The sequence below is a fragment of the Furipterus horrens genome, unplaced genomic scaffold (genome assembly GCF_987537825.1).
Source record: "Furipterus horrens unplaced genomic scaffold, mFurHor1.1.pri manual_scaffold_8, whole genome shotgun sequence".
Classification (NCBI taxonomy): Eukaryota; Metazoa; Chordata; class Mammalia; order Chiroptera; family Furipteridae; genus Furipterus; species Furipterus horrens.
The window spans coordinates 77,654,936-77,670,007 of record NW_028327178.1 but is presented as its reverse complement, the minus strand read 5'-3'; the positions used below and the strand labels follow the sequence as shown (position 1 = coordinate 77,670,007).

Genomic DNA, 15,072 nt, shown 5'->3' with positions numbered 1-15,072 from the left:
CATAGTAAGAAGCATTACTCATGTGTTTGTACTGATGCTGGTGTAAACAAAACTTCTCCACTGCCGGGTGTATATAAAAGTATGGCACATAAAGTTATGTACAGTACATAACACTTGATAATGATAATAAATACTGGTTTACATATATATTTACTGTTCTATACCTTTTATTGTTATTTTACAGCATACTCTTTCTACTTACAAAAAAGTTTGCTGTAAAGAGGTATGCCCTATTACAGTACCAGAGTCTCATCACACATCTTGTGTTTACAGCATCATTTGATTGCATCATTTTCTCTTGCACTTGATTTACTCATGTTGTTTTATGAATTCAGAGTAGCTTAAGTGTACAGTGTTTATAAAGTCTACAGTAGTGTACAGTAATGTCCTAGGCCTTCACATTCACTCATCACTGAATCACCCATAAAAATTTCCAGTCCTGTAAGCTCCATTCATGGCTATACTAATGTACCACTTTTAAATCTTTTATACTGCATTTTTACTGTGCCTTTTCTATGTTTATACAAATACAATTATGTTACACAATTGTTTGGAGTATTCAGTGCAGTAACATGCTATACAGGTTTGTAGCCTAGGAGCATTGGACTATCCCAGAGAGCCTAGTGCATTAAGTAGGATATACCATCTAGGCTTGTTAAGTGCACTCTATGATGTTCACACAACTACCAAATTGCCTAATGATGCATTTTGCAGAATGTGTCCCCACGGTTAAACAGTACATGACTATATCTAATTAAGTCTTCCACCTATGTCTTTATTAGAGAGATAGGTTAAGTCTCATAAAAAGCTCCCAGAAATCTCATCTGTACTATTCCTTCTAAATAGACATTTGAGAATGTTCTTAATGCCCTAGAAACTATCTTCACAAAAACAAAACAAAATAGATACTATACTGGGATCATAAAAATCCTACTGAAAAACTGAATAGCAACTGTCTGCTTATGTAACCTGACATGTAAAATTTCAAATTTTTCAGATTGGAAGCAAATATCTACCGGTAAAGAGCCATAATACACACAATATCCATAATATAGATAATATATTTATAACATATGAAGAACTTAATGGGATCCAGTCATCTATACTCAAATAGGATTTTGCTTCCTTGTTCCTATGATATCTTATCTCAGGAAGGACTTAAGGCACAGTAATGTATTTTTGATCCTATTTTCCAAATGAGTCCACTGAGAGGCAAAGAGGCAGTGATCACATCACATTATGTCACTCTCTCAGTGAACAGTGGGTGGAAGGACAACTGAGGTACCAACTTCCTGGTACCATATCTAATCCAATACTCGCTCATTTCAACTGCAAGGCCCAAAGACTAATCAAATGTGCCATATTGTCCAAGGGTAATATTTGAAAATAATTCCAAAATTATAGAATAGTTCAAGGAACACCCATATATTCTTTTTTTTTTTTCAGATTTAATGTGTTTTATTGATTAAAATATTACATTTGTGCCAATTTCCCTTCCCTCTGCTCCCCTCCACCCGGTGGCCCCCCTCCCTCCAGTTGTCCCCCCCTTTTAGATTATGTCCATTAGTTGTGCATACAGTTCCTCCCAACCTCTCTCCGTCTATTCCATTCCCTCCTACCATGATCCCCAATTCCTATATCATCTCCCTCCCTCTCCCCACTCCCCCTCCCTGTTGACCTCCCCCCAATATGCTTCCCGTACCCACAGTTCCTTTTCCACTCTCGTTGCCTGTTTAGTTTGCCTTTGTTTCATCTCCCTAGCTTCTGTTTTTTAAACCAGTCCCTTTAACATCTCATATAACAGTGGTTTGGATCTAATGAACTCTTTCAGTTTTATTTTGTCCTGGAAACACTTTCTCTGTCCTTCTATTCTGAATGACAATTTCGCTGGATAGAGTATTCGTGGTTGTAGGTTTTGGATTTTCATTACTTTAAATATTTCTTGCCAGTCCCTTCTTGCCAGTAGGGTCTCTCTTGAGAAGTCAGCTGATAGTCTAATTGGGGCCCCTTAGTACATAATTCTTTTCTTCTCTCTTGCTGCTTTTAAGATTCTCTCTTTATCTTTAATTTTTGACATTTTGATTATAATGTGTCTTGGAGTGGTTCTCCCTGGGTCCAGTCTCTTGGGAACTCTCCTTGCTTCCTGGACCTGCAAGTCTATTCCCTTCCCCAAGTCTGGGAAGTTCTCCTTTATTATATTTTCACTCAATTTTTCAAGTTCTAGTTCATCTTCCTCGCTCTCTGGCAAACCAATGATTCTTATGTTGGGCCTTTTATAGCTGTCCCAGAGGTTTCTGATCCTCTCATTGTTGCTTCCCATTTCCTCTCTCTGCATTGGTTGACTGCTTGTTCCTTCTCCATATTCCTGTTTGTTGAAATGAACTCTGGATTTTTTTTCCTCACCATCTGTCTCGTATGTGGTTTTGTTCCTTTCGTTATGAATGTTTTTCGCTTCTTTCTTATCTTTTTCCTGCTCTTTTGTGAATTCTGTAAGCCACCTGATAACAATGGCCCAGAACTGAGCCTCTGACAGGTTTCTTATCTGTTCATCTGTCAGGTTCTCTATCTGTTGCCTGGTGAGCTGTGCTACCGGGATTTCTATAGTTGTCTGCCTCATTTTGACAGATGCGTTTTGTTTTCTTGGGCCGGCTGTAAGGGGCAGTGCCTGTGTACGCGTCAGAATTCAGCAACTGGCGCCTGTCTGCGACCTATTTCGCAGCCCTGTGGTGCTTTCTTTGGGGGCGGGGGTCCAAGATGGATTCACAGAGTTATTCAGCTAGGAGACCCGGATCCATCCTCCCGCCCCCCCTGGGCCTCACTGTTCAAGGTGATGCGGTGGCCGCTCTCCCCAGTGCCCGGGTCGCGCACCACCAGGGGCTTGACCGCAGCCGGGATTTTCCACCGCCCCGCCGCTCCAGGTTCGACCACAAACGGCACTGCCCTCTTTAACTCTTACCTGCCCAAATGGCACCGCTGGTTTATAACTTCATATGTTGGGCTTCCATGTAGTTTTATTTTCTGGAATTTCTAGTTATCCTTTGTTTTGAAGTAGTTGTATTCCTCTCTAGTTGTAGAGGGAGACCTAGCGTGTCCGTCTAAGCCTCCATCTTGGCCGGAAGTGCCACCCATATATTCTTAACCAGGTTCCATTTTGCTCCATTTGCTTTAAATTTGTTATCCATCCATCCATACAAAATGTTTTTTTTTCCTGAACCATCGTGAAGATACTGCATATATTATGGCCTTTTACCCCTAAATACTTCAGTTTATATTTCAAAAGAATATGGATATTTCTTTATATAACACAGTACAGTTATAACAAATTTAACAATGATAAAACTATTTTCACTATTCATATTCTAATTTTGTAAACTAATCAAACAATGTATTTTTCCCCTCCTATATAAGATCCAGGATAGAATCAGTATTACATTCAGTTGTACACTCCTTAGTATTGTTAAATCTGGAACATTTCTTCAGCCTTTATCTTTTATGGTATTGACATTTAAAAAAAATCTTCACCTGAGGATATGTTTACTGATAAGAGAGAGAGAGGGGAAGGAACACTGATGTGAGAGAGAAACACTGACTGGTTGCCTTCAGTATGCACCCCAACCAGGAATTAAACCTGTTATCTAAGTATGTGCCCTGACTGGAAATCAATCCCACAACCTTTTGGTCTATGGTAGGATGCTCCAACCAACTGAGCTACCTAGCTAGGGCATGACATTGACATTTTTTAAGAATACAGTTGACCCTTGGACAACATGGGGGGTTAAAGGTACTGACCTCTCATGTAGTAAGAAATCTGTGTATAACTGACTCCTCAAAAATTGAACTACTTAATAGCCTACTGTTGATCTTACCGATGAAGCCTTACTGATAACATAGTCAATTAACATATATTTTGTATGTTATATGTTACATACTATATTCTTACAATAAAGTAAGCCAGAGAAAATATTAAGAAAATCATTTGAAAAAGGAAATACATTTACTGTACTTACTGAAAAAAAAAATCCACATATAAGTGGACCACACAGTTCACACCCATATTGTTCAAGGTCAATTATATGGATCCTTTTTTCTTTCGTAACAAGAATGTTCCTCATTTTGGATTTGTTTGATGTTTCTTTGTGATTAGATTCAGGTTATGCACTTCCAGATGGGTTACTACAAAAGTGATGTTTGTGTCTTCTCAGGTTATCACATCCAGAGGCACATGATGTCCATCTGCCCCTTAACGAATGACATTAATTTTGATCACAGTCAAGTTGCTGCTTGGTTTCTCCAGTATAAACTATTATTCTCCTCAGCAACTATTAAGAAATATGTGGGGAGATACTTTAAGACCACAAAATAGCTTGCTCCTCCCCAAGGATAAATTTTTATAATAGTGTTTTCACTATTGCTATAAAAAGTGACCTCTACATAGTAAAAGAAACCTTGGTTTCATTTATTATACTTGAGTAAGTTCCATGTCAGTTTTAACATCTGTTTTTGTTACAGTAGTCCATGGACACTGAGTGTTTATTAAAAACTGTTCATTAATTGCTGTCTGTGTAGGATAAGGACATTTGATCTTTAAATCCAACTGTTATCAGTGCCTTAATTTTTGTTCAATGAAAAGAAATATTTTTAATTTAGGCTTTAGAAATTGAATGATATAAATGAAAGAATGTTCCATAATAAAAAGAAACTTATAAAAACACCTACTTCTCTTTATTTATATTATACATGAATTCTGGTTACAATGATATGATTATTATCCAGCCTTTTTAAGTAATATAATTTTAAGGTGAGCTTTATTCAAGGCCTTTACTTAGTTAGCTTATATAAAATGTTTAAATGGCCTGGTGACTTTATTTTCTGAGTTTGGTAACAAGCACAAAAAAGGTAAGTTTTAGAAAACAGGGAAAATGGAAAAGAAAAACATTTTAGAAACAGTTTTGAAATTATTATTATTATTTCTTAATTTTTAAAGATGCTTCCTTTCTCATTTCACTACCAGTTCTCAACATTATGTGAAAGCATGTTTTATAAACCAGTCATTCTGCTGAACAGATATGCCACTAATTCAACACTTCTTTCATTGGAGGCAGGAAACTGGGGGGTAAACCAAAAGAATATGAATTTTGTTGTAGTTCCCTTTCCCTTTTGAGCCCAGCTTCTCATCTATAATGTTTTCTTACTTGCAATACAATAAAATTCTAGCCTGTATGAAAAAAGAGATTTTTTTTTTTTGATCAACAGAATTCAGCAGCCAAAGCATTATTGTTTTGTTTTATTTTGTTTTTAAAGCATTTGTAGCCACAGGCTCAAAAGAGGAAGAAAAGGAGAGGGATTAACTCTCTGAAAAGAAGGTCAAAAACATAATTTACAAGTGAGGCAAGAGGAGCAGCTGTATCTGTTGGCCTAATCAAGACTACCAGCTGGAGAATTTACCAGCAATATGAAAACCATGTCTACCAGATGTCAAGCGATGCAATTGGAGGCCAAACATCTTTGGCTCAGTGCAGTATTGTCCCCTCTCTCTATCACCCATATTTCATGTTAAATAGTAAGGTATCTTCCACAGGCCACCAGCAGGGATAACAAGAACATTTCCACACAAGGGACTTAATAACGTGATCATGCCCAACAAGACTGGTTTCAGTACTGAAGTCCACTTCACACGATATTTTTTTTTTGTTGTTAAAAAGCAATTCAACTTGTAAGGGGTGAGAAAAACAAAAGTGACTGCATGCCATTCTTGTGTAAGGAATCTTGTGGCTTATCAGAGATTTTTATATATTGGAACCATTTTGTCATTGGAAAGAAAAGAATGTTCTGAAAATACTTACTTGAAAAAACCATTTTCTACTCATTCTTACACCTGTGCTTATCAATAGAGTAGCCACTAGACACAAATGGTTATTTAAACTTAAACTAAGTAAAATTTAAAATTCTTTTCCTCAAACATGACACATTGCAAGTGCTTAATAGCCACATATGGTTAGTGGCTATCCTATTGGACAGCACAATAGAAATATAAAACACTTCCATCATCACAGAAAATTCTATTAGATAGTATTGCTCTACCCCTATAAATGACCTTTAAAATGCAGTTATAATTCCCTTCTCTAAATATTATGAAATAAAGCAATCTTTATGCATTCTCTTATGAAATAAACCTACTAATACAATAAAAATCTTGTACTATGTGAGGGTGATGCAGAGGAGGAGAGCTCAGTAACAGTTTCATGAATGTATGCTGATGCTTTCCTGATGAGATGCTCTTGTGCATTATCCTCACAGAAGCCCTGTAACATGACCGCTTGCTGGATAATGTACAGAGGCCAGTCTGGATGGGTGTTAAATGACAAATAAGCAATAAACTATTCTTTCTTACATGTTTCCTTAATTTATTAATGATGCCATCTCTATCAGACAGTTAATACCAGAAGTTTCCTTACTTATGTTTCCAAATATGCAAAATAAATCATGTCCTTTAAAAAAGACGCTGCCCAGACTTCCAATCAAGATGGAGGCATAGACAGACACACTGCATCTCCCTCTACAACTAAGAAGGAATACAACTACCTCAAAACTAGAAACAACCAGAAGTTCCAGAAAATCAAACGGAATGGAAGTCCAGCAAACAAAGATATAAAGAAGAAATACTCATCCAGACAGGTAGGAGGGGTGGAGCGGGGGCAGAGAGGAGGCAGTGTGGTGGCAGGAGCAGTGGTGGCAACAGCGGCAGCGGCAGCAGTCCGGCAGAAAGCGCAGTCATGCGTTTTAGTTTTAAAGTCAGGAGAGACACCTGGGGAGTGTTCCCAGCCCCTCACCGGACCTGCAGCTCACAGTCCCAGCATCGGGGAAAATCAAGCCTCATTACTTCTGACTGTGCAGACCAGTGGGGGTTGGGGTGGAGGCAGAAACTGCTGGTCTCAGCAGAGTCTGCTTGTTTAAAGGGCCCCCACGGTCCTAGAATGTCTGCAGACCCACCCACTCTGGGAACGATGGCAGCAGCTAGAGGGGCGCCAGTCCAGTGCGAAAGTGGGAGAGGTGCCTGGAAAAGGGGCAAGTGCTGGGTGGGCGGCATTGTTCCCTCTTGGACCCCTCCCCACATACAGCGCCACAACCTGGTGAAACAGGTCACCCTATACTGACGAATCCCTAAGGCTCCGCCCATTACAACGTAACAGGAGCGACAGCTCTACCTGGGATGCGGAGGCAAACAAACACAGGAGTCTTTCAGAATGAGGAGACAGGGAAGTATGGCCCAAAAGGAGGAACGGATCAAGGTTCCAGTGGGAGAACTAAGTGATGAGGAGAAAGGTTGTCTAGCCAGCCTAACAGATGAGGAGACAGACAACCTAACAGACACAGAATTCAAAACACTGGTGATAAAGATGCTCACAGGCTTGACAGATATGCTTGAGTGTGGCAGACACATAAGAGAAGAAGTGAAGGCTATGCTAAGTGAAACGAAGAAAAATCCAAACAAAACCAACAGTAAAGGGGAGAAAACTGGGGTTCAAATCAATGATTTGGAACATAAGGAAGGAAAAAAAAACAGTCAATCAGTGCAGAATGAGGAAGCAAGAAATGAGAAAAAATTCCCAAATTTTGCCAAGGAAATGGACATATAGGTCCGGGAAGCACAGAGGATCCTGAGCAAGCTGGACCCAGAGGGGACTACACCAGGACGCATCATGACTGAGATGCCAAAGGTGAAAGTTAAAGACAGAGTTCTGGGGGTAGCAAGAGAGAGGCGGAGAGTTGCCTACAGGGGGGTGCCGATAGGACTGTTGGCTGATTTCTCAGAGGACACTTTGCAGGAAGGAAGGGACTGGCAAGCAGTGTTCAATGTGGTGAAAAGCAACCAACAACCAAGATTACTCTATCCAGCAAAGCTCTCATTTGGAATGAAGGGCAGATGAAGTGCTTCCCAGACAGGGTGAAGCTAAAGGATTTCATCATCACCAAACCATTATTATATAAAATGTCAAGGGAACTTAATAAAAAGAAGATCAAAATTATGAACACTAAAATGACAACGAACTCACAACTATCAACAACTGAATCTAAAAATATAAACAAAATCCAACTAAGCAAACCAGAATAGGACTGAATCATAGGTATGGGGATCATCTGAAGGGTTATCAGCTGGGAGGGGGAAGAGGGAGAAATGAGGAAATGGTGCAGGGATTAAGAAGCATAACTGGTTGGTACAAACTAGACCGGGGGAAGTTAAGAATAATATAGGAAAGGGTGAAGCTGAGGAACTTATATGCATGACCCGTGGACATGGACTAAGGGGGGTGGAATTGCTGGAGGGAAAGGGGATACTGGGCAGAGGGGAACAAAGGGGAAAAAAATTGGAACTACTAACAACATAATCAATAAAATATACTTAAAAAAAAAAGAAAAGAGGTTGCCCAACTTCACAGCTTTGCAAATGAGGTACTTTAATGCCATGTAAACATCATATGCCGCAGCTGTTTCTAAAAATTTTATGAACAAGAAGAACATGAGGCCAGTATAAAATAAAATCCACAAATTATGTTTCTTACTCCTAGCCTCAGCCATCATGAGTCAGGGGATGTCAAGCAACTCAAGAGGTGATGCATGGATGTCTTATGTGATTGTTGTGACTCACTGAGGGACATCTGCCATGGGCAGGTGACACACAGGGTGCAGACCTCTGTCTCTGCCCATGAGGACACTATGCCACAGTGTGCCAGAACACATCAGAGCACAAGCCACGTTGTACTCATAAGCATGTTAGCCACTTCTGCCTGCACAGGTGCAGAATGCAATCCAGGCACTTGACTTTCTTTACCTTGATTTCCTCTATCCTAACACTCCTTGCAAAATCACCCAGTCCTGAGAGCCCATCAGCTTCACTCCCATTTTCTCTTCTCAACCCAGTTTCCTCATTTCCAATTATTCACAATGGACAAAGATGGAAAAAAATAAGTTTTTCCTACTCTTCCCTGCTCCATCATCAAAAGCATAAAAGACCTGCTGGTTTTCTTTGGGTTCATCAACTCTACTTAATCAGATTTTCATAAAGATCACAGAGCTACTTCCCAAGAGAGGCTGAGAAAATTCATACCTATCAACTTAGCCTGTTAGAGGTTCATGCAAGGTTTCTGGGTTATGCCCCAGTTTTCCCGCTTACCTTGGCTTTCCCGTCTTGGGCTGACATATATCCAACACACATGCTCTCTGTCGTGTGGCTCCACAGAAATTCCACTGCCATGGAAGAGAACACAAATAGGCACATTCAGATCACAGATGGAAAATAAATCTTTGCTTTTTAATAGAACAGTTAAAGATAGCTTTATACTTAACACACTCAGTTCCCTACTTTCCATTTGCTCCTTCATAAATGTCAAGATGATTTAGTACTCAAAACTGTGTAATGCCATTTACTGTGAAATGAAAAATGTATTTCTTTCTTGTCAAAACTTATGATTATTATATGTAAAATAAATGCTCTGTTCTAAACTGTTAACATTAAAGACACACATGTGCATATATACTCATATGTACCATATACAATGATTTAGTAAATACAATATTCCATAATGTAGTTTCCTTTAAAACACACATGCACATGCCTGCGCGCACACACACACACACACACACACACATACACACACGTCTTGGTTTCTAAATACAATTCTGTATAAAAAGAAACCAGAATTCCTTGGAGAAATGTCATTTCCAGGGCTGGGGCAGAGAAAATATAAAATGAATCTGGAACATCTTGTTGTTTCAGACAATAAGAAAGTGCTCAAAGAATGATGAGGATTTATCAAAAGGATCAGGTGTCAGCTTCAAGGGGCTACTGCTGATCAACTCTGTGTCAATCTAAATATCAAAATAAATAATAATAGTAATGAATTATCACCACTGAACATAATAAGAACCAGCAAGCCCATACTAATGCAAACAAATAAATGAATAAGTAAACAGGGGAGAAGAGAAAGCTCTTCTTTCCAGCAGAATGCCAACTAATAAATACAAACAAAATAATAAGTTAGCAAACGATCATGGTTGCTAAAACTAGTTGGTGAAAATTTGAAGAAAAATAGGCTATTTCCATAGTCTCAAGATAAGTTCTTCACAGAATTCTTATTAAATATAAAGAAGAAAAATTTAATGCAAGTTTACTGTGTAGAGAACTGATGGACTCCACTTTAACGAAATGATCCAAGCCAACATCACCAATTAAGGGACAAATCAACACAATGTGCCTCCAGATAAGACACCCTGAGACTCACCACCATTTTTGTGATATGTTTGCCAAAAATGCAGAACCAGAACTGCATGAGGAAGCACCACACAAATCTGATATAGGAATACTACTAAATAACTGGTTTAAACTCTTTGAAAATATCCAAGTCAAAAAATACAAAGAGAGTTGACAAACTGTTTCCAGTGTGCCTGCCACCCTAGACTGGATCCTAGACTAGGTGGTGGGGATGTTATAAGGGGTATTATTGAGACAATTAATGGGAGTTTAAAAAGGGAAAATGAATTCAATGATAGTGTTGTATCAATGTAAAATTTCATGATTTTACATTGATATATGATTATTTAGAGGAATGGTCTTGTTCCTAAGAAATGCACACTTAAGTATTAAAAGTAAAAACCCCTGGAATCTCCACCTTGGTCTCAAATAGTTTAAGAAAAAAATGTACATGATTAAATGTGTGAGTGTGTGTGCCTATGTGTGTGTATCTGTGTGCTTAAAGGGAAGGCAAAGGGAAAGAGGGAGTGAAGATGGGAAAACAAATGGGAGAAAACAAAAACAATGGATGATCTGGATAAAGAAATCATGGGTATCCCTTGCACTATTCTCGTAATTTTTTCTGTACATTTGAAATTATATCTAAATTAAGTAACAAAAAGAAAACTTCACAGAAATACAGAGATACACATAAAACTTTGTCACCTTTGAGTGCATACTTTCAAAATTCTGAGTTTTTAAAAAGGCATTTTTTTACGTTTTGAGGCATTTCTCCAACATAAATTCCAATAGTCCCCAATAATAAAACTGTATTGCTCAACACTAAGCCCTCTGGGTCCCAGGCCATCCATCTGTTTATATCTGTGAGCTAATTAAGCCTGAAGACAAGTGTTTGAGTTGAGACACAACTGTGGGATCAGTGATCCTAGACTCTGAAGGCTTTGCCAGACATGTGGGGAAGAATGAAGCAATGAGGGACAAAACTGAGTTCCTCAGATACGTGGCTCATTCCTTCATCATTAATTAATTATCAAACCTGCCAACCTGCTAAACAGACGCTCTGCTAAAGAGTGCAGGAAAACTGTGTCACGCAATGAAGCAAGTTCTCTTCACCAGATGTTTTTTCTTCCTCACACATCTCCTTTGAACTTCAAAACTCTTAAAAGTCCAGAGCAAGATCTGGGATATTCTAAATTCCCTAATAGAGCAAGGGCACTCAAGTCTTACTGAATTTTCCTAGGGTAATGACAATGCAATTGAATTTATAAATATGAAGTTAAGGCATTTCTAAAACTGTGACTTCTTATCTTATGCCCCTAATGTTAAAGTAGTAACTGCTCATGAATTAGCCAAGAAAAATACATGGACACGTAGTCAATCTAATCATGAAAGTGAAGCATAAAAACCCCATACTTTATTACATTTTTAAACACAATTTTTATTATTTTAACCTGCATTATTCCCTCTAAATATGTTACCTGCTTTAAGGAAATGTGATACTTACAAACCAGAATAAATTGGGTATACTGACTGACCACATGAAATATTTTTATACTGAATGCTCTTCAATAAAGTTTCTAGATGTAGAGTTTAGGAGTCCTTAAAGAAAGTAATTCAATGTCTAGAAATAGTCTTCACTCTTTTAACAAACAAACAAACAAAAAGTGCATCATACTAATACCAACAATTCAAATCAGTATATATGATCATTTCAGTATATAACTAGTTCAAGCTATTGAGAAACTCAGCAGGAGTTGTCTACAATTTAAATTATACGATACTTTTTAAAAGCACCCTATTTTATTTATTTTAGTGCATGTCTTAAATTAATATAACAAATTATTTTTTGGTGGAGGACTTCATGGAAACAAGAAAGGGAGGAACTAACATTCAGAATCTATCATATGCTAGGCACTTTCCTTTGTAAAACTCAGCAAAGCCTGAAAGGGGCACCTGAAGCTCACAGAAAGTACATAACATGGCTTATGTTATTTTAGTACATGAACAAACTGGAATTCACACTGGACTTCTGAATTCCAAAACCTATGATCTTCCATTGTTCTATTACTCTGAAATTTACTCAGCTTGAAAAGGATTAAATTCCATACAAACACCAAAGGACCACAAAACATCAAACACAAATACAACTCTTAAATATCTCTAAAGAAAAGCTTTTAAAAGAATAACAAAATCCAGAGGTCATAAAAGACAAGATCAATAAACGTGATGACATTAAAAAATGTTTACGTATTTTCTTTGCCATGTGGGGAAAAAAGTAAACATATGAATGTCAAACTAAGAAAATATTTGCAAGCATGGCACAGGAAAATGACATTTTCTAAGTATATAAAGATCTGCTATAAGTCAATAAAAAAGAGACAAACATCCAAAGACAAAGCAAAAAGAATATGAACAACAAAAAATTATGAATGGCTCTAAAAGACAAAAAGAAGGTCTACACTTCTCCTACTAAAAAGAACTGCAAATTAAACCATAAGATACCATTATTCAACTATCAGGTTATCAGATATCAAAAAGTTTGAAAACAATGTTTGGTGAAGAAATGAGCACTCTTCTATAATGATGGTAGGAGTGTGGCCACTTGGAAATACATTGTTGTAATTTGTGCTAGTTATGTTCCATAAGGTCACTATGAACAATTAAATAGAAAATATGGAGCTATTCCTCCTAAAAGAAATTTAGTGGTAGGTTCCTGCAAGTAACCTTATTTTATGTGGGATTCTGTTTAAAGACATCTTATTTAATATACATATCTTTCAAGTAGTTCATTATATGCAGTATTCTTTTATAATAAAACACTAGCCCAGAAGAGTTTAACATTTTTCTGACCTTGGATAATCTGCCCATGAGTTTCTTTGGTTTTCAGCCTCACAACGCTGTTCCCCCTATGCTCTTTTTACTGGCCATTATCTCATAAATCCACAAACTGAACTACATTTCCAGCTTTTCCATGGCTTCATTAGGCATCATAGATGCTACTTCAGCAGTTTCTAAAGCAGTATACAGATCAGTGAATTTCCTCTTACTTTTTTTGATATATGGTATTGTTGGTTCATTAACTTTGAACTCATGGCCAACAGCACTGTAACTCCTGCCTGAATGACGTTTACCTCACATGCACATTTTCTACACAAGATGCCACAACCTCCTTGCACTGAGGAACACTAGACAGCAATTGGGCACTATGCTCGGGGAACATTTTAAAGCAAAATCATCCACAAAAAACACAAAACTGTGAAAAATGTGGTACAAATAAGACCACAAAAAGGACACTTGTTTACAGTAGAGGAGTTGAAACAAAAAGGCCTTGTTCACCTCAGCTGGGACTGTGCACGTCAGGTGACTCAAATTTTTCACCACTCTGCGCATGCCCACAAATGATTGTGAAAGTGGTGAGAGTGCTGATTTTGAGAGTACAGTAAACTTCAGCAAGTAGGAAGATTAATAAATACAAAATCTACAAATAATGAGCATTGACTGCAGTTATCGAAATGAGAGTCTTTGACACTTTTTAAAGACAAGCATTTAATATTTATGAAATAACATCTTTATAAAGACATTCATTGAAGTAGTTCTAATTAGGAAGAAACTGGAAGTAGCTTAATTGCCTATCGTGTGAGTATATATGCATAACTATGGTACTCTATTCAATAAAATACTATGCAACAATTAAAAACAAATGAGGTAGCTCTACCTAGGTGACATGAAACCATCTACATTGTGTTTTACAAACTTTTTGACCAAACAAAACCCAAAAAATCCACATATTGTCACTTAGTACACATATTTCTTTATAACTGAAATTTCATAAAATAATACCATTTTACTCACAATGCTTTGGTTATTCTATTGGATTTTTTATATTCTACCCACTGCATTAAAAAGGTTATGCTTGTGACTCACTGAATTAACTTTAGACTTCATTAATACAATTTATTTCAGTTTTGAAAAAACACTAATCTGCAAGTATATAGTTTATCTAAAATGAAAGGCAAGGTGGAGCCCTGGACAGTGTGGCTCAATCAGTGAGAGCATCGTCCCACAGACCAAAGGATTGCAGGTATCATAACTAGTCAGGGCACATACACAGGTTGCAGGTTCGATCCCTGGTGGGGACATAAATGAGAAGGCAACCAATTGATGTTTTTCTCTCACATCAATGCTTCTCTCTCTCTATCTCTGAAAGCAATGAAAAAAAAAGTCCTCAGGTGAGGAAATAAATAAATAAATAAATAAATGGCAAGATGGAGAATGATATGTAGAGATGTGTGGCCATTTTTGTGAAAGAAAATAAAAGGGCACCATAGATAAACAAGCCTGCAATAACATGAATCTCCCTGAAAGAACATCTTAGGAAACTAGCAGGAGTGGCTGCTACTATAGAGGGAACTGGTTGATTCAGAAAGTTGAGTGGAACCAACCTATTTTTCACAATCTATACTTTCTGAAACTTCTGAATGTTGCCCTGTTTTTATTCATATTCGATATTAAAAGAATACCCCTAGGAATCTCAATTACCCTGTTAGTCTATATTATCTATGGAGAATTAATTTCTCCCTATAGGGATTGTGATATTCTGAAATTTGACATAATGGTAATGGAATGTTAGCACTTTTTTGGCTCCTCATTTTATTAGCCAATTTCTTTTTTCTATTTAAAGTGGTCTTTGGTGGCTGGGAAGGAAGCCTGGTCTCCCAAGACCAGAGTCAGTTGTAGCTGGTTGTTGCTGGAAGGAGGTTGGGTTAGGCGACTGGGATGGGGCAGGGAGACCTCTGCTCTGCTGATAGTCCTGGGTGGAGAAG

General features: G+C 37.7%; 1 protein-coding gene across 6 annotated transcripts in view; it reads right to left on the bottom strand.

Moving 5' to 3' along the window:
* The window catches only part of TASP1 (taspase 1), a 350,594-nt gene that overhangs the window by 43,550 nt on the left and 291,972 nt on the right, over positions 1 to 15,072 (bottom strand). For all 6 annotated transcript variants that reach the window (XM_090285208.1, XM_090285205.1, XM_090285209.1 and 3 more), the window contains one exon: positions 9,173 to 9,246. In XM_090285208.1, coding sequence (XP_090141334.1) covers positions 9,173 to 9,246 — 74 coding nt within the window. The remainder of the gene's footprint in view (positions 1 to 9,172; positions 9,247 to 15,072) is intronic.